This window comes from Phaeoacremonium minimum, assembly GCF_000392275.1.
Source record: "Phaeoacremonium minimum UCRPA7 unplaced genomic scaffold PA7_03_scaffold_160, whole genome shotgun sequence".
NCBI lineage: Eukaryota > Fungi > Ascomycota > Sordariomycetes > Togniniales > Togniniaceae > Phaeoacremonium > Phaeoacremonium minimum.
In genome coordinates this window covers 323,230-342,928 of record NW_006921067.1, presented here as the reverse complement: position 1 = coordinate 342,928, position 19,699 = coordinate 323,230, and the positions used below count along the sequence as shown (strand labels likewise).

Below are 19,699 nucleotides of genomic sequence, written 5' to 3'. Positions count from 1 at the left end.
GCGGTAGCCAGGCATTTGACGTTGCTGCTCTTATTACCTTACCTTACCTTGCCTACATGCAGGTGGTGCCCGTGGGCTTCTTTTTCCCCATTTGAATCTCTCTCTCTCTCTCTTCCAATATCTTCTTTCCTTTCTCGATCTTTTCTTCCCTTCCCCCAAACCAAAAACGCCTTCCCCTCTTAAACCGAACCTGTATTTCCCCGTCGTCTGTCCTGAGGGCGTCTTGTTAGTCATTTTGCAGCCATTCCAGTCCTTTCTTCCCTTCCACCCTCGCAGGTCACTCCCTCCTCACCTGCGTTCACATTCACGGCCACCACCCACGTCGGCCATCCTTATATGTCACCTTAGACTCTGCCTGAAATATCTGTTCGGCCTTCCACCTTCCAAATTACGCACCTCTGGGCCATCTTCCCGCGCATTTCGTCATCTGCGACTTGCACGCCTTACATGGCCGCTTAGCCAGATATTTTGATCGCGCGAGGATTTGGCCGGCTCTTAGTCCGACTCGCATCCCATATTTTGCGTGTCCTGGTGGTGACGCCCTCCCTTCTTGCTCATCTCCCCAGAGCAGGACGAGGCCGCGACACCACCCCGACCTGCCAACTTGAGCCACGGCGCCTCGTCGTCTGCCCTGCGCCATGGCTCCTAAGTCACAGGTTGTTAGCATCTCAGATCAACACACCAACACCGGTGCATCATCATCCACAAAGGAGAGCTCGGAAGCTCCACCTTCCCGTAAGCAATCCAGGACGAACTCTCCGTCCTCATCTACCATGGCGCTACCCAAGATGTCCGACTCAAATTCCACATCTGGAAACGGCGCCGCGACTTCACAGCCGATGGCAAAATCATCATCAGCCGGTTCACATAAGGATGCGGGCGACAGCACCGCCTCGCCCTACGGCACGCGGTCGCGCAACAGAACTGGCCGCGCCCGCCCGAATTACGCCGAAGACAAGGACGTGGAGATGGATTATGACTTTCCCGAGAAGAAAGACGAGGAATCTAAAAAACTAACCACCCGGCAAGCAAATGCAGCCGCCGCAGCCCAAGCCCAGGCCCAGGCCCAGGCATCTCAAGATGCCCCACGTCAAGGCCATGCATCTTCACGCAAACCTCTACCAACTGACGACGGCAGACTTGCCGCGCAACAGAACAGCGCCAAGGAGCAGCAGATTGCTTCGTCTGCGTCCTCAGTCTCAAATGGGGTTTCCACTTCTGTTGTGAATCCGTCAAAGAAGCGCAAGGCCGCGTCGCAAGCTAATTCAGGCAGCGGTAACCACAACACAGGTAGCACCGGCTCCAGAAGAGCGGGAGCAGTGTCACAAAACGGTCGCGGCTACAACGAGACCAACATGCTGACCTTTGACAATTGCCGTGCCATGCCAAAGGGCAAGCAGATGATAGCCGATGATGGAACCGTACTGGAGGTCAACGGTGAGTTACTCATTCAATTTTCTGCGATGGCGGCGAGCGCGCGGCACTAACGCCTTCACTGTAGACCACGTCTACCTGGTCTGTGAGCCACCTGGGGAGCCATACTATCTAGGCCGCATCATGGAATTCTTGCACATGAAAAATGACCCCAAGCAGCCGGTTGATGCACTCCGCATCAACTGGTATTATCGCCCCAAGGATATTGGCCGCAAAATCCAGGACACGCGCCTGGTGTTTGCAACCATGCATTCAGACATCAGCCCTCTGACAGCACTGCGTGGGAAGTGCCACATCCGGCACAAGTCTGAGATTAAGAGCATGGACGAGTACCGAAAAACACCAGACTGCTTCTGGTATGAGAAGCTATACGACCGCTACATCCAGAAGAACTACGAGATCATTCCGACGTCGCAAATTATCAACGTGCCGGAGCGGGTCAAGAAGGTGCTGGACGAGCGCTGGAAGTTCATTTTGGTGGAGCAGGGTCGTGGCAAGGAGCTTACCAGCGCTGTTAAGTCGTGCAAGCGGTGCAGCGGCTACTGCGCGAGGTACGTACCCCCCTCCTCCTCATTTTCCCTCCCCCCGGCCGCCGCCCTTGGTTGTTTGCCTTTGCAGCTGCGCTAAGACAGCGGTCGGGACTTTCCCCCAAATAAGCGCTGACGCATTTGGCAGCAATGATTCGGTGGACTGTGCCGTCTGCCAGAACACCTATCACATGTCCTGTGTGCGACCACCCCTGCTAAAGAAGCCGTCTCGGGGGTTTGCATGGTCCTGCGCTGCCTGCAGCAGAGCTCAAGAACGCAAACTGGAAGCCCGTAATACTCCAAATGTCCTTGATCCCGCCCATGAGGACGAGGAGGAATTGTTAGACGACGAGGAGGAGGATCCCGCAGGGGGCGACACTAGCCGCACGAGCCCCGACGACACCCAGGAGCATCAGCCCGCCACAGCAGAGCAGATTTACCACGCCAGTCTCTGGCCCTATCGGTACCTCGGAATTCACTGCAAAGTGGAAGATGCACTGGACTATGATGATCGCATCTATCCTCGTGCCAGTTCTCGCTTGGGACCACGTCATCAAGCCATTGTTCTGCCATGGCCTGGTCGGCCGGTCACATATGTCAAGCCCCTAGAGATCAAACGGACTGGCAGAAAGAACGCACAGCTTTCCAAAGAGGCGCAGGCTCTTATCGAGGCCGACAAAATTCGCAAAGAGAGGCGGCCCAAGTGGATACAAGATGAACCTGCCGGCTACGTGCGACGAGGCGACGATTACGACAACGACGACCCAAATAACACAGCACAGCTGTTGTGGAAACCACCCGCGGAGGATGATGACAACATTGCTGAAGTAAGCGGAGAAGCCATTGATAACTACATGGAAGACGCGAAAGCAATGTCTCAATCCTTGGGCTTGCCACTGCGGTCCACAAATTTGCAGGACGTCGCACGGGATCTACTCTTCAAGCACGATTTCGATTTTGAAAGGGCTTTGAGAGAATTGCCTAGAGTTGACAAGGCCGTTTTCAGGGAGCCTGAGCTCACCGCCGCGGAGCAGAAGCGATTCGAAGAAGGAGTCGCTAAATACGGGTCGGAGCTCTACATGGTGAAGAGGCATGTCAAATCCGTCAGCCCTGGCGACATCACCCGGTACTACTACACATGGAAGAAGACCGATCGTGGCAAGCAAATCTGGGGCAATTACTCTGGTAGAAAGGGCAAGAAAGAGGCCAAGAAGGCCGAAGCTACCGCGAGCAAGTTTGCGGATGATGTTGCCGATGACCACGACGATTCTGCCTTTGATACTGAAAAGGCGATTGACAAGAAGAGGGGCTTCACTTGCAAGTTCTGCAATACCAAGTCTTCTCGCCAATGGCGCCGAGCCCCGAACGTCTCGGCCGCACTGGTTACTGAAGGCGGCGGCGGTAAGAACAGCAAGGACAAGGGCACTCAATACATTGTCGCGCTTTGTCGCCGATGTGCCGAACTCTGGCGTCGCTACGCAATCCAGTGGGAAGACATTGATGAGGTTGCGAAGAAGGTTGCAAATTCTGGTAGCCGAGCGTGGAAGAGACGAGTCGACGAGGAATTACTCAAGGAGCTCGTGTCTGCCAATGACATGATGAGTCGCACCGTGTACAGCACACCGGATCCAACCGAGACTGCATCTGGAACTCCGCAGCCAGAACAACCACCTCGCAAGAAGCTCAAGGGCAGTGCAGACCCTGCTTCAGAGCATGCTTCCGATGCTGGCACTGTGGTGAGGAGAAAGGAGAAGCATGCAGACAAGGCCGCTGCGCCTCCCGTACCGGAGATTCCGAAGCCGAGAATGTTGCCTTGTGCTATCTGTCAGCAAATGGAGCCTCTCGGAGATCAGCATCTATCGTGTCGAGAATGCCGCCTGACAGTTCATCGCAATTGCTATGGTGTAATCGACAACCGAAATCCGGGGAAATGGACTTGCGACATGTGTATCAACGACAAGAATCCGCAAATCTCTATAGTAAGTATTTGGCGGATGACAGATCAAATGTTCATAAAGCTGACTCTACCATAGCACTACAAGTGCGTCTTGTGCCCTGTCGAGCATACCGAGCACGATTTCGTTGAGCCCCCGATGCCAAAGCCTACGACCAAGAAGAGGTCGGAAAAGGAAAAGGAACGTGAGAGAGTCGAGAAGGAAAATGCTCAGAAGACGGCAGACTATTACCGGAAGCGACAAGAAGAACTTGGTCGCCCTGTGAATCCACGTGAACCACTCAAGATGACGGCGGACAACAACTGGGTTCATGTCACTTGTGCCGTATGGACACCCGAAGTCAAGTTTGCCAATGCCAAGGCTCTTGGGCCCAGTGAGGGCATCCCATCAATTCCCCGCGCAAGGTATGCAGAAGTATGCAAAGCATGCAAGCAAGAAGGAGGAGCCTGTATCGCCTGTCACCAATGCCGCGCTCCGGTTCATGTCGAATGCGCCCATCAGAACGGGTACCTACTTGGATTCGACATCACCCCTGTCAAGGGGTCTCGGCGTGATCAGTTCAACATTGTCACAATCAATGGGGAGAGTGGCACAATGACTGCCGCCGTATGGTGCAAAGACCATGTTCCTCAGAAGACAATAGTCCACCGTATGCACGATTTGGTCGATGAGTCTGGCATGAACGCATTGCAACTATATGTGCAGAACTTCAAGCAGGCCGATCTGGCATTGACAGGTTGCGCCAGGAAGGCAAATCAAATCACTTTGGCCGGGAAGGTGTCTCCTACCGTCCCCACCGGTCCTCCAAACCGTCGCGCATCTCTGACCGCAGTCCCTTCGAATGGAACTGTCCAGGTTAATGGTGACCATAGTCATGAGTTGCCTGAGGCGTCACAGCCGGGAGGCAAGATTTGTCTGACATGTGGAGTTGATGTCAGCCCGAAGTGGTATCCCATTGACAAAGACCAAGAGCGGGAGCTCACCAATGGCCATAGTGGTGTTCTGGGCAGCGAAGCACAGAAGTTTGTGGCCCAGAGGCACTTCCAGTGCCACAAGTGCCATAAGCTCAATCGAAAGCCGATCATTCGGCGACCGAGAGACCCATCCCCTAAACCAGAACTACCCCGATCAGGTCCGATGGTACCACCGGTCGTCAGTCCCCCTCCAGGAGCTGAACTGCGAAATATCGCACCGTACCCTTGGGCCATGCCACCGACCCAGCAGCAGCATCGACCAGCGCAGCCAGAGGTAGCAGGACCTCCTCCAGTCCCAGTTTCAGGACCGGTCGTGCCGTCTCCGATAGCTGCTCCGCCGGTGCAACCACCTACAGTTGCGCCGCCGCCACCGCTCCCGCCGACGATGCCGCCCAGGGCAGCTCCCCCGCCTGCCCATTCGTATCCGCCGCAGAATGTGCCATACGATTGGCACCGACCGGCCTCGCAGCATTCGCAGCACGCACCTCCTATGCATCCGCACATGAATGGCGGTCCGCCTCCTCCGATGCCTCACAGCAGCATGCCTCCGCTTGCGCCGCCGAACCACCTACGGCCACCGCCAATGTCGAGCATTCCACCTCCACCGCCTCCTCCTCCTCCTCTGCAAAATGGACACATGGGGCAGCCGATGGTCAACGGCTTACCGCCTTCCCCACGACGCCTCAATGGGCCACCGCCGCTACAGAACAGCAGTCCGTATATGCATCCATATCACCATACTGCTCATCATCCTCCACACCATCTCACAAATGGGGGACCACCACCACGAGCCCCAGAACACACATTCTCACAAGTGCTTCATCCGCAGCGATCACCGTTCTCAACTCCCCATGGCAGCCCACCAGTGCCTCGAGATGGCATTTCCATTGCGCGAGAAGCGGCCAACCAACCGCCCCGGCCTGCTGAGAATCGCCCAGCGAGTGGTGCAAGCGCAAGCCCGTCACTGCGGAACCTACTGTCGTAAATTTTGCAACCACGATGCAGCATTCATGATCCTCCGTCAAGATTTCTTAGAGATGATCTAAACGAGGAAACGGTACACTAGTAACTGCATAACTCAGAAGCCTCGGGATGACGAGTTCCGAATCACGTTGTATTATATCCTGTTATGTGTATTTGAATAGCGTTAGACCGGTCTTTAAGCCTAGAAAGACGATCATATGTGATCCAGGCCAGACAGAAGACCCAAGGGAAGGAAATCATATAAAGCGTAAAACCAGGGCCATACAAGGCATTTTATGACATAGAGTCATACCTTGCGGCAGGTTTCGGCCAATAGGTAGCAAATAAAAGCAGTTGATCATTTCAATATCCTGTAAAATCTATCCTTGTGCCTTTATGCCCTCCTTGGAGTATACTCTTTCCTCGACACCTATATCCTCATTCCTATAAAGTGTCAGTTCGCAGTCATGAACGCATATCTTGGAGAGGACTGACCAGAGCTCAGGCTTCTCGGCGATGAACTTGTCCATCAGCCCCTTACACTCCGCGTCGTCCACCACCACCACCTCTACGCCTCGCTGGCGAAGATACCCCTCGCCACCTAGAAAGTTCTTGTTCTCGCCGATCACGACTCGGGCAATGCCATAGAGGAGGCATGCGCCAGTGCCTAGTTGGGGAATTAGCTTGTCCATGCGCAAGTGGCACCTTCCGGTCATGGATCTGCCAACTTACACATGTCACACGGCGACAGGGTCGTGTACATGGTGCTGCCCTGGTATGCCTTGGCGGGCAGGCGTCCGGAGTTGTATAGTGCTGACGTCTCGCCCTGTGGGTTCAATTAGAATATGACGCAGGTGAGAGCCATGATTTGAGACGACTGACATGATGGATGGCGGAACCTTGGATTACAGAATCAGTGCCATATTTTGGCTGCAGCTTGACATCCTGAGCGCAGGAGTTCTAGTCACTCACCCAATTGCACTCGCATATTATGCCCTCGCCCAAGCAGCTTTCCGTCTTTGGAGATCAAAGCAGCTCCAATCTAGATCCATGTCAAAAACTCTTGCCCAGCATCACATCTCGAGATGGCTATCGTTGCCGGTAATGTGGGGTGACTGACCGGCACACCACCTTCCTCATACGAGGCCTTGGCCTCCTCGAACGCTATCGCGAGACCTTTTGCATCATCCATGTTGCTTCTCGAATTAATGGACGGGCAGGATCAAAAGTAATGGGCAAGAGAAGGTATCTCAGCGAAAATGTCGTCCCGAAGAAGTCGAGCCATTAGCCCCTCCAACCCCACTTGTATCTTTACGATACTGAATTATCTACAAAACTGATAAGAGCTCAAGTGGCGCTTTCCGACATGACAAACCTCGGCTGGTGAGGTGAATTACGTTTATCATGAACGCGGAAGATATATTCGTCATACTCAGTGTTGCTTTTTCAAGAGTATCTCTTGTAAATAGGAGTTGATTGAAGAGACCTGTTATGGGACGATCGATCCGATCAATTTGCTCGCATATATAGTTTCCCGAGATCATGGCCATTTGGGCCACTTGAATGAACGGTCATTGACTATTACTTGACGATCTATATCTATAACTATCAGTGAGAAAAACTTCAAATCAATATCACTCAACGGCTTTAAGCTCCCAAGTCGCCGTGTCAGCATCGCATTGTCAGCGCCCCCACACCATGCCATTGTTCTTTCAGTGGGCGAATGAGCATTGAGCAACTCACCGAACTAAGACGCTGTAGATATGGCTGACGCCAGCAAAGGACCAGGGGACAAGACCTAGGAAACATGGATATTCCTCCCTAAGATCTGTTCCTCGAGAGTAGTTGATCTTTGTTTATTAGTCATAGCCATCGACATCGAGCACTGCGACATGCTGACCTTACAAAGTGTCTAAATGAATGTACTTGCAATCACGGTAGAGCCACTGGATAGAAATTGGGAGAGTCTGCGTCCTGTGCTAGGTTTCTTTTCATAAAAGGAGTGTGATTTAAGGTCCGATGTTGAGCCTGATACCAGGCGGGCGCTGGGCGCATCCTCCAAAGGCAAACAGCACGGAGTCGGGCGGAGAGACAAATACTGCTGATCAGGGCAAAACAAAAGAAGTTCGGAAGGGCAATAAGCGAAACTCGGACATTCGAAAGGAACAGAACAAGATTGCTTCTCGTACTTATAGTGTGTCCGACCCGGAGCCATAATCCCCCCTCCCGCTCGAGCACAGGCTGACGCCATTGACCTACAGGGGAGAAAAGGAAACAAAAGCTTGCCCTGCTGCAGCAGTTGCTAGACGAGGGCAAGCCGGAGGCTGAGGTAGCTGGTAGTAGCTCCGCGGCAGCCTCCTCGTCGCAGGATGCGCAAAGCCATGCAGCCGTTACGGACTTGGCTACGACTATAATGCCCGCCAGCTCGGAGGGCGCTTCACTTGATCCGATCTTGACTTCAGTTTCTCAAGCATCTGTACCTCTCCAACTCCAGCCTCAGTCATTTGATGATTTGCTATTCGATGATGCGTGGCCTAATCCGTCTCTGACCCAAACTCAAGAGGATGGGCTTTTTGGCGGGCGGTCCTTCGTGATCCGGGACTCTACATCATCTCTAATTGACAATACTCTGAATACTTCGTCTTTCCAATCAACAGATTATCCGATAACCATCCCCCCTGTGCCGTCCCAGCCAGAGGGCTATATAGCGGGCCATTACATCGGAATGACAGAAGCAGGGCATTCAATACCGCCTTCAAATTCACACATCGCGCCTACCATTCCAGTCGAGGCGGATGCTGTCACACACAGCGACTTGTATCTCTCCAATGTGGCCCTGAGCGGAAAAGGAGTCGACCGCGGGTTGTTGGGGTCTATTGAATCCCTACCATCTCCCATTCTCAAGGCGGTCGACTGCTTTGGAAGCCTGAGTCCGAGGGAAAAGCAACGAGTGCTGTCACTGCTCACCCAGAAAACCAATGACACCGAAGCAGCCGACCGAGGCCATCGGTCACGGCCTCCCTCCACAGACAGCGATGAGTCGACGCAGAAGCTAGGGACACTAGGGAGGCTCCTTGACAGGTTGTCTGGGATGGCGATTCCGGATGTCAAGAGGAACGTGCTCCACGTGATGCAGGTTGGTTTTTTCGCTGCCATTTTGGAAAATGCCCTGGCCATTGGCCTCACGCAGAACCACGAGCTCCTCGAGGAGGACGCGCTGAGTCCGTTTGGGGTAGGGGCTCACGCACACCCGCTTGTGATTGCGCAGGCTCGACTGAAGTACTCGAATACCCCGAAAGATCTCCAGCCATTGGATCATCAGATATTGATAGAGCATCATCCGTACATAGTGAGTGTTTCCCCGAACAGCGAGGGCGACAGAGTACGGGTGTCACTAACACGGCCGATTAGGACGTTATCCCCTTTCCCACCTTCAGGGAAAGAGCACTGCAGGGCTTGACCTGTGATCCGCCTCTCTTTGACGAGGAGGAGATGTGTGACGATTTCCGGAGGGATGGCATGATTGTATGGGGTTCACAGGGCAACGGTATGGGGATGGGTGCGTGTACACCGTGGGACATGCGAAGTTGGGAGCCTCAACTCTGGTTTCTGAAGAAGTATTGGTTCCTGGTTGGAGGTTGGGATGACGAGTTGTGGAAAGCAGCGAGGTGGTGGCATACGATGAGGAACGAGAAGCTGAATCTGTCACAGTCATTTACGCATATATGAATAGCAGTCTCTCGTCTGTGTGATCAAAGAAGTGAGGACAAGCCGTTCTGAAGAGCAACAGCATGATCACACGGCATGCCTGGAAAGGCAACACTCGTTTGCGGATTTCTGTGATTGCGATTTGCTGTACCTTTACCTTTGGATGGAGGTGCCATCGCCCGGGCATCTGTTCCAACTTTGTCCACTCAGTATCTGGAGGACAAGACTGGTCAAGGCTGCCACTTGTTGGCAGTTGCCTTTCACTCCGAGGTTGTCAAGTTGCCTAACCAGTTGCCTGCATTTTAGTCTACAGTAGGTAGATCAGAACGTCACAGGCGGCGGACACCCCCTGTCAAGAGTCTCTGTCTGGTTTGCCGACGCCACAGCTGCAACGGATACGGCACGATTCTATTAGATTGGTGTGGCTGTAGTCTGTTAGTGATGAACTGTGCTATACCAGGCAAGGCTCTAGTGCAAACTGCATAGCTGGTCTAAAATAGGTGCATAAGGAGCATGAGCCGGCGGGTTTTGGTGGGGTGGATAAGCCGGGGCAAGGCTGCATAGAAGTCTTGCATTAACAGCATAAGCCACCGTCCAAAGAGTTCCATCGAATTCGATGGGGAGGGGCTGAATCTTTTCGATGGATGCAGTTGGAAACTCGGGACTCTCAGCCTCCTGGTCTTTGCAGGCGGGCATTTTGTAAGCTTTTTCCCAGAGGATCCAACCAGCAGAGGCGACGAGCCAGCCAGCAAGCAAAGCAAGCAAAAGCCAGGCCTACCACCTCCTACCTCTTTTTCTTGAGATCCCTGCTCTATCTAACCACCAAAGACCCTCACCCTCCCGCCTTCATCCCATAAAGTCGGCAACTCCAGAGACATTCTTCCACCTTATACTTTTCTGCCTGGTCTTTCAAGAAAAGGGCGACTCTCTGACGCTGCTGCTGCGCTTGCTTATCTCCAAGACAAGACAGACTCTACCGCCGGCCTCGCAAGCTCGTTCCGAGCCTCCTCACATCTTGTTCTGGTACGTTTTCCCCCCTCCAAAAAGGCTCTTTGTTCTCCCCGACAACGACACTCGAGACTGCGACTTGTCTAGAAGCCAGACTTGTGTCTCTCTTCCCTCTTGATCCGTGTCGCATGCCCGCCGGTGGTTGCCTACTTCACCTGACTGGAACCCTGACTGACTGATTTTGCTCCTGCAGCCCTCCACACTCCTGCGTCACCTCCTGCTCCCGGAGGCCTTCCGACTCACCTCTCACCCGGCTCACCACCTCGAATTCACCGTATCTACCGTTCATATAGAGCGTAAAGATGGTTCGCGAAACCAAACTCTATGACGTCCTGGGGGTATGTAGTTCTCGGCCTGGCCCATCTTGTAATACGTACGGCCATTAACCTGGTCTCTAGGTCGCTCCCACTGCCACTGAACAGGAGCTCAAGAAGGCCTACAAGGTCAATGCCCTGAAGTATCATCCTGGTATGTTCTGCAGGCTCTGACTCGACACCGTCCTTATCGCATTGTTTCTAACCCCCCTTTCAGATAAGAATGCCCACAACCCCGCAGCCGAGGAGAAATTCAAGGAGGTCTCCCACGCCTATGAGATCCTTTCCGACTCCCAAAAGCGCCAGGTGTACGACCAGTATGGTGAGGCAGGTCTAGAGGGTGGTGCCGGCGGCGGCATGGCCGCTGAGGATCTCTTCGCTCAGTTCTTCGGCGGCGGCAGCTTTGGCGGCGGCCTTGGTGGCATGTTCAGCGGCATGCAGAACCGTGGCCCCCCCAAGGCTCGCACGATCCACCACACTCACAAGGTCTCTCTCGAGGATATCTATCGCGGGAAGATCTCCAAGCTGGCCCTGCAGAGGTCAATCATTTGCCCCAAGTGTGAGGGTCGCGGAGGAAAGGAGGGAGCTGTTCGCCGCTGCCCCGGCTGTGATGGTCACGGTATGAAGACGATGATGCGACAGATGGGACCCATGATCCAGCGCTTCCAGACCGCTTGCCCCGACTGCAACGGTGAGGGAGAGATTATCAAGGAAAAGGATCGCTGCAAGCAGTGCAACGGCAAGAAGACCATTGTCGACCGGAAGGTCCTCCATGTCCACGTTGACCGAGGTGTCAAGAGTGGCACGAGAGTCGAGTTCCGCGGTGAAGGCGACCAGGCACCTGGTATACAGGCTGGTGATGTTGTGTTCGAGATCGAGCAGAAGCCGCATCCGCGCTTCACTCGTAAGGATGATGACCTACTCTTCCACGCCGATATCGAGCTTGTGACTGCCCTTGCTGGTGGTACCATCTACGTTGAGCATCTTGATGAAAGATGGCTCAGCGTCGAGATTCTCCCTGGTGAAGCTATCTCGCCAAGTACGTACCCCTTAAGCATACTATGGTTGCTTACTGAGGACTCTTACTAACCCATTCACAGATGCCGTCAAGATGGTGCGTGGCCAGGGTATGCCGTCGTATCGTCACCACGACTTCGGCAACCTCTACATTCAGTTCTCTGTCAAGTTCCCAGAGAAGTCTTGGACTCAGGATCCTGCCGCATTCGAGGCCTTGCGAAAGCTCCTGCCCCCACCTGCGCTGGAGAACATCCCTCCCGCTGATGCCATGACTGAGCCCGCTGATCTTGAGGACATTGACGGCCAATCAGGCGCCAAGGTCTTCGGCGGCGCCGCAGGCCAGGCGATGGATGAGGATGAGGAGGACGGCCATCCTCACGCTGAGCGCGTCCAGTGCGCTTCCCAATAAAGAGAATGCGGCCAGCACAAAATGGTTCGTTCAGGAGATAGCATTTACGGCGTGATGATCTGTCTTTGGCATGACTTTCCTCTACGATACAGCATGGGGAGCTTAGGTGCCATCATCGTCAGACGGCATGGCCACCAGAGGGATGCCTGTCCACTTCGTTGCTGGGCTCATTCGATGACGTTCCCCGAGCAGTTCACTGCTTGGTTTGACTCTGGTGGCCTTCTTGTGCCAAGCGGATCGATACTGGGTCATGATGGCCAATGGTAATGACAAAGTTCAGACGGATAGATGACGAGCTGGCATGCATTTCTTTTGGCTTTCTACCTCCAACATGAAGTATCAGACTCGGTGGCGGCGTTTAGAGGAATAGAAAGGCATTTGAGCTTTAATGGCCGATGTAGAAATCTTTACATTAGCTTTTTCTGCAGTTGAACTTTTCTTGCGCATTGATTCTCTGGTATCTCGACTAAGCTTCTGTGTCTGCCCCGTCTTCAAAGTCCACCTTACGTAGATTCTCCGCTGTGTAAAGTATTTTGCCCAGATCATCCACGGAGAGACCAATGTCTTCATTTTCGGCCGCATCCTCTTCAAAGTGCCCTGCGTTTGCTTGAGAGTCCTTGCCTAATTCTACCACTAATAGTGAAGCCTCCGGTTGGTCAACCGCTACTACCAGTCTGTTATTCTTGGTGGGAGACTTCAGCACTTCAAGACTCAAAGGATTGCCCTGCGTCTCAATTGTGCTCTCATACTGTATTGAGCCATCCCCTGTAAGTCGGAAGCAGAATATTGCGGGAACACTGCACTCATTAGCCAAACAACATCTTCGAAAACAATGGAGGGGGCACAAACCGTTCACATATAGCAAAGATGGAAGTAACCTGGGCGTCCGCACCAAAACTACTCGCTGAACATAGACCAGAGACTGCAACATTCTCTGACTCCTCACAGCTCTTCACTTTCTTCGCGTGTTCCAAGAGCGGTGCCTTCGAAAGCAGCTTTCCCTGTCTCCAGTTCCATGCGTATAGATCTTGGTCGCCACCACCAGATACGAGAAGGCTTGGTTGGTCAACAGGAACACAGAGCTTGTTGATGAACTCGTCGTGTCCGAGACAGTACGCCTCGATAATATGGGTTTGGGGTATACCCCTCGACACGCGAATGTGTTCATCTCGGTCGGCGGTCAAGACATACTGCTTACCGTCTAGGCTTCCCAGCGCGATGTCCGTGAGGAGCGAGACATGACCGAGCAGCAAATTGTGCTCGAATGAAGCGGCCTCAGACTTCGGTATGATTTTCTGCTTTTCGATTTGCTGCTTCTGCATCTCGAGAGCCCTGAGATTGCGACCCGTGTGCACGGTCAACGGGTTTGCTGATGGGGCGAAGGTTCTAGAGGGAGTTGGAGTCGATGACTCCCGTGCCGGAGTGTCTGACCTAGGCTTGTCTGATGGGATGAGAGGCAGAGAATAGACATCGCCGAACTTGTCTGCCGAGAGCAAGGTCTTGTTGTCTGGCGTGATCACAACCGAACATGGCCGCTTGGGCATCTGCCTACAAAGCTATGAGATTGAGTCCTACGACAGTAATGACAGGAGATGTACCGCTGACTGAGCTGCTTCAAGTTCCCTGCAAGATCGTGCTCGAATACCCAGATCGTCTTATCCTGCCCGCTAACCGCGACGATGTACTGTCCATTATTCGTCGCCGTAAGAACTTGGATGAATGGTCTTTCTGACGGGCCAGAAGCAGCATGTGCCCGCCTGTTTGCCTTCTTCTCAGAGCCCTTGGCCTCTCCATGCTTGCCATCCTCCTGGGTCTGCTGCTGTGCTGGTTCAGGGGTATCGTCGAGCCTTACGCGCTTTGCAGGTGGGCCCTGGTCTTGCTCAGGAGATACTTGTGATGAAGCGACAGCACTTGCTACCCCTTCACCCCCTGTGTAATCGCTTTTTGATTTGCCATTGGCCTGATTTGTCACGGGATGTCTCCAACTTGAGATGTAAGAGCCGTCCTCGATCTTGAATGAGTGGAGGTTACCCCCACGGGCCGCGAACAGAATGTCGTCGCGGGCCAGCACACACTGAAATGGCAGCTTCATGGTAAATGAGATCGTCTTCATCAATGAACACCGTCATGCATTTTGATAGACACCTTGTTGTACATGAGTCTCAAAGTCGAAGCAGTCAAGTAAATTTCGAGATATCACATGCTTCTGCACGTGATTGGAAGAAACGCTTGGCGGTAACTACCAATCGAAGCTTTCCTAAGTCGGCAAGCCCCACCAAGCCCTACCGTTCAGGACGGACGATGCGCACAGCAAAATTGCGTGTGGAGGAATCGCTGGTGGAACTTTTTCGAAACCTTCATATCTCGACCGACCGACCAAACCGAGTCACCCATAAATCACATCAACATTCCGTTTGCCCTTAAACATCCTGCCTTCACGATAAGAAGATATGGGGGGCAAATCTAGCAACAAGGCCGGCTACTTCGACAAGCTCAAGGGCTTGTTGGAGGAGTACAAGTCCATCTTCATCGTCTCCGTCGACAATGTCTCTTCCCAGCAGATGCACGAGATTCGCCAGGCCCTCCGTGGTGATGGTATTGTCCTGATGGGCAAGAACACTATGGTGAGTTTGCGCGAGAGGGATCGAGATCGGTTCTTGTAGCAATATTGGAAAAGCCATTTTGCTGATTCTCTGTCGAAATAGGTTCGCCGTGCCCTGAAGACCTTTATCCCCGATGCGCCCGAGTACGAGCGTCTCCTGCCCTTCGTCAAGGGCAACGTTGGTTTCGTCTTCACCAACGCCGACCTCAAGACCATCCGTGACAAGATCCTGGAGAACAAGGTCGCCGCCCCTGCCCGTGCTGGTGCCGTCGCCCCGGTCGATGTGTGGGTTCCCGCTGGCAACACTGGTATGGAGCCCGGCAAGACCTCCTTCTTCCAGGCTCTCGGTGTCCCCACCAAGATTGCTCGTGGTACCATTGAAATCACGACTGATCTGAAGCTCGTCGAGGCTGGTGCCAAGGTCGGCCCCTCTGAGGCCACCCTGCTCAACATGCTCAACATCTCTCCCTTCACCTATGGTATGGGCGTCACCCAGGTCTACGACCAGGGCAACACCTTCCCCCCTGATGTCCTGGACATCGGTGAGGATCAGCTGCTGAAGGCCTTCTCCTCGGCCATCACCACCATTGCCTGCATCTCCCTGGCCCTGAACTTCCCCACCCTGCCCTCCGTCATCCACTCCATTGTCAACAGCTACAAGAAGGTTCTCGCCGTCGCTGTGGAGACCGAGTACAGCTGGCCCGAGATCGAGGAGCTCAAGGACCGCATTGCCAACCCCGACGCCTACGCCTCCGCTGCCCCGGTTGCTGCCGCTACCACCACGGAGGCCGCTGCCGAGGAGAAGGAGGAGGAAAAGGAGGAGGAGTCCGACGAGGACGATGGTGGTTTCGGTGGTCTCTTGTTCGTGCATCCGCCCCCAGTTGATCAGGATTACGTGCTAACAGGGATTTTAGCGACTAAACGTCATGATGGCATATGGACGGTGTTTCTGGACTGGCAAGACTCTGGACTTTGGTCGGACTTATCGGTTTATTTAACAAGGAATGCGACAACCAGATCAGGTTGCAATCAATTGAAGCTATTGCATCTGGTCCAGAACGTTGAATCCCCTCATCTCGACATGTGACAGCAACATACCGGAATGTTGACTCCTCCCACGCTGAAAAGGTTAGCCTGCCATTTTATTGTCCCCTGAATCCGCCCACTCCCAAGTGTCAAAGATTATACAACAAACACAAAGAGCTTTTTAACCCTGAACTTTTCTGATGACAACCCATCACCACCCTATGAGACACAATCCCTATGTCCGATATAATACATCTCCGACAACCGCAGTGGGGTATCATTGCTAACAACCGTCAAAGCCCAGATTCTAATGTACATTTGTGCCCTATCCTACAGTTGTGCCCATCCGGGACTTGATCTTTCCGTTATGTTGTACAGCGTTCCCCTTCGTAGTATCACCCATGACCTGCTGAGCCACCTGTATAGCTTGCTCTGGCAACCCAGCCAGCCTTGCGACTTTGAGCGCGTGGCTCTGTCGATTGATGCCTTTCCGTAGTCTGTGAACGTAGACAAACCCACCGTGCTCGTCCTCCTCGACGTCAGTGCAATACGTCTCCACGATGCCCTTGTCGCCGCCGTCAGCGACGCGCATGCCGTGATCTGCCACCAGGTCCGCAATGGTATGGAAGTGCGTTGCGAACAGGGTCCGGGACTTGTTGATCGTGGCCAGATGATGGAGACAGGCAAAGGCGACCGCGGCGCCGTCCTCGGGCGTCGTGCCGCGCCCGATCTCGTCCATGATGACGAACGACCGCGGCGTGGCGTACCGCAGGATCTGCGCCGTCTCCAGCATCTCCACCATGAACGTGCTCTGGTCGCGGTAGAGGTTGTCCGCCGAGCCGACGCGGCTGAAGATGGCGTCCACGATGCCCAGCTCGGCGTAATCCGCGGGCACGTAGCACCCTATCTGCGCCAGGATCGTGATCAGCGCGTTCTGCCGGAGAAAGGTGCTCTTGCCCGCCATGTTGGGCCCGGTGATCAGCCACAGCTGCCCGTGGGACGGTGCGCCGACGAAGCAGTCGTTCCGTGTAAAAGACCGGCCGGCTTCCTGCAGCCCGCCTTCGACGGTGGGATGCCTGCCCCCGACAATTGTGTGCGCCGTGCTGTGGTTGAGAACGGGCCTAGTCAGGCTCTGCTCGATGGCCAAGCGCGCGAAGGATGTCGTAATATCCAGCTCGTCAAGAACCGCCGCATTCCGCCGCAGCTTCACAATATTGAGCACAACCTGTTGACGGAGTTGTTGAAAAACGCGCTGCTCTTCAGCTCGGATCTGAAAGCGGACTTGGTCTAGTTTCTGACCCAGTTTGGTCCATTCTGGGAGATGAAAGGAGCGCGTCGTCCGACTGGAGCTGATGGCCTTGATATCTGTGACATTGCGGGTATCTTTGCCCTTGATGTGGCAGATATGGCCGAGCCCAGGACTCCATCGCAGTGTGAGACTGGATGCCCCTAGCCGCTCTTTCAATGTCTCGCTTAGCAACGCCTTCTCCTCCCATAGAGATGCAAGTTCGGCGTGCAGCCGCCTGAGGCCGGGACTCGCTTCTGCTCTCATGACCCAGACCTCATTGTCTTCGCCGTAGTAATCCTTCAGTGAAGTGGCCTTTTTCTTCTTCGCAGCAGTCTTGGGCAGCGCCGACGAATCGTCCGGTTCGCCTTCAGTGCCAATCACTTCTTGCGCCAGTGCTATCATCTCTCCGGCTTCGATGTCTTCAATTTGGTGCTGCTGGACGAGTCCCTCTTCATCAATTGCCTCCCTGATACGGCGGGCTAGAGCCAGTGGCTGGTCAAGGCTGATGCGGCCCACCATGACTTTGAGACAGTCATTGTCCTGATTGTCGGCAGAAGCATTTCCCCTATCGAGCATAGAGACAATGTCCTCCGTGGCCTTAATGGTGTTAGCAAGCCCCAAGAGATCATCGGCATCCCCACGGCCCAGAGCAAACTTTTGGACAAGCCGTTGTGAGTCATGGCTTCTACGCAGGAGGAGAATGAGGCCATCCCGCAGTGTTTCATCCTGAATGAAACGCGCCACGAGGTCTTGCCGGAAGCCGATGGTTTCCAGGGACGTCGATGGCGCGCTCAGCCACTCGTTGAGCAGCCTGGCGCCACTTTTTGTCACGGTGCGCCTGATGGCATGCAGCAAGCTCCCTCGGAAGACGCTGTCCCTGATTGTCTGTTTGACCTCCAGTGATCGCATGCTATTTTTGTCAATGTTCATGACCTGCATTGTCTCGTGACGGAGCGGAGGCTGCAGCTTCATGCTGATCCCCTGGAGCCGGTCCTTTACGTAATGCAGCAGAAGACTGCCGGCCTTGACTTCATCGCCGGTGAAACTGTTTAGTGCATGCGGCGGTATCTCAGATTCAAGCATGGGTGTCCAATCGGACAGGGACGCCAGGTCACCTTGAGGCGTGTACGTGATGAGGTGCTTCTCCTCAGCCAATATGGAGAACACATGGTGGCTTCGGTTGGTCTGGAGATCTTCGTCCAGCACAACTTCCCTTGGACAGACGCGAGATAACGTCGACCCTAACGACGATAGTGTGGTGGACTGAGTGAAGAACTGGCCAGTGGACAGGTCCAGCCACGCTAGACCTATAGGTGAGGAAGGACTGGAGAGGTCTGTAGGAGATAGATTACTATGGGCATCTTTTTCGATAGGCGTCTCCTCGGCATGGTCTTGCTCCGGAAGGTGGATGGCCATAACATAGTTGCTGGCATAGGGATCCATAAAATTCTCATCGATCAGGGTTCCAGGGGTGATGATGCGAGCAACTCGGCGGTCATGCATCAGGCCACCTGACTTTACCTTCTCAGAGGCATCATTGGGAAACTCCTCAGCGATAGCAACGTATCGGCTCAGGTCCTGAACTAGTATCCTAAGGAAGCGATCTAACTGGAAGAAGGGAAACCCGGCCTAGCAATCCATCAGAAACGTGTACCTCCATAAACAAAAACATACGATGGGCCAGGCGGGGGAGAGGGATAGGGAGAGAAGAGATAGGTACTACCATTGGGACAGGGCCGGCGCTGGTCTTCTTCTGAGCAACCTTGAGGTTCAGGAGAGGCCCGTACTCCTCGGCATGCTCAAAGTACAGCTCGTAGAAGCCACCGACGCGGGTCAGCAGGACGCAGTTGTCAAACTTCTGCATATTACGCCGAGCCTGTAACACCACGGTGGGATACGCGGGGGCCGCCTCCTCGGCTGGGAGAGGCTCTGCGTGGATCGCGCCTTGGGGGAGGTCATTGAGCGTCACGACCGTCTTGGTCTTCTTGCCCCGGATCTGCTGGTGCTGCTGGTGCTGCAGTAGCACCACCACGCTTGACGGCCATGGTCTCCTCCTGGCAACGGCGCAAAGACTTGGCCGAGAAGAGGAAGAGGAGTAGTGACAGACCGATCCACCAGCCGCCGCCCCGCGATGTAGACGAGGCAGATAGGGTGAGCGGGTGGCTACATGGTCATGGTCATGGTCATGGCGGCTCGAGGGCAGCCAGATGGTGGCAACGGGAACGGCCCTAGACGCCACATGTGGTTCGGGACTGACGATTCGTGAGCGAACAACTGGCGCCAGACGTAGGTTTGGCATCAAGATGGCCTGTTCCGGCAGTGGTGCTCTGGGTGCGATGGAGTGACGTGCAGGAGGGTGGTCTAGACCATTAATAAGTTAAGGTACGGTACGGGACAGTAGCTCGTAGGTAGGTACGGAGGAATGCGACGGTGCTAGGTAATGATGCCCGGCAGGGTAGTGAGAAAAGTACGTA

General features: G+C 54.2%; 5 protein-coding genes across 5 annotated transcripts; 3 read left to right on the top strand and 2 right to left on the bottom strand.

Moving 5' to 3' along the window:
• Nucleotides 1-788: 788 nt before the first annotated feature.
• Nucleotides 789-5,091, top strand: UCRPA7_2462 (hypothetical protein; the record flags this gene model as incomplete). Its single annotated transcript, XM_007914966.1, has 5 exons — nucleotides 789-1,437; nucleotides 1,502-1,985; nucleotides 2,110-3,940; nucleotides 3,995-4,971; nucleotides 5,034-5,091. 5 exons carry the CDS (start codon nucleotides 789-791, stop codon nucleotides 5,089-5,091), a joined length of 3,999 nt encoding a protein of 1,332 aa, XP_007913157.1.
• Nucleotides 5,092-6,233: 1,142 nt separating this feature from the next.
• On the bottom strand, nucleotides 6,234-7,045 carry UCRPA7_2461 (putative cytosine deaminase protein; the record flags this gene model as incomplete). Its single annotated transcript, XM_007914968.1, has 4 exons — nucleotides 6,234-6,297; nucleotides 6,349-6,520; nucleotides 6,586-6,679; nucleotides 6,974-7,045. The coding sequence occupies 4 exons, from the start codon at nucleotides 7,043-7,045 to the stop codon at nucleotides 6,234-6,236; spliced, it is 402 nt and encodes a 133-aa protein (XP_007913159.1).
• Nucleotides 7,046-10,871: 3,826 nt separating this feature from the next.
• UCRPA7_2460 (putative chaperone dnaj 2 protein) lies at nucleotides 10,872-12,309 on the top strand (the record flags this gene model as incomplete). The annotated part of the gene is made up of 4 exons (XM_007914958.1): nucleotides 10,872-10,907; nucleotides 10,968-11,037; nucleotides 11,101-11,922; nucleotides 11,984-12,309. The coding sequence occupies 4 exons, from the start codon at nucleotides 10,872-10,874 to the stop codon at nucleotides 12,307-12,309; spliced, it is 1,254 nt and encodes a 417-aa protein (XP_007913149.1).
• A 2,450-nt stretch (nucleotides 12,310-14,759) lies between these two features.
• On the top strand, nucleotides 14,760-15,832 carry UCRPA7_2459 (putative 60s acidic ribosomal protein p0 protein; the record flags this gene model as incomplete). Its single annotated transcript, XM_007914948.1, has 3 exons — nucleotides 14,760-14,933; nucleotides 15,015-15,772; nucleotides 15,826-15,832. 3 exons carry the CDS (start codon nucleotides 14,760-14,762, stop codon nucleotides 15,830-15,832), a joined length of 939 nt encoding a protein of 312 aa, XP_007913139.1.
• Nucleotides 15,833-16,262: 430 nt separating this feature from the next.
• Nucleotides 16,263-19,089, bottom strand: UCRPA7_2458 (putative 2 protein; the record flags this gene model as incomplete). The annotated part of the gene is made up of 2 exons (XM_007914959.1): nucleotides 16,263-18,854; nucleotides 18,949-19,089. The coding sequence occupies 2 exons, from the start codon at nucleotides 19,087-19,089 to the stop codon at nucleotides 16,263-16,265; spliced, it is 2,733 nt and encodes a 910-aa protein (XP_007913150.1).
• Between the last annotated feature and the right edge of the window lie 610 nt (nucleotides 19,090-19,699).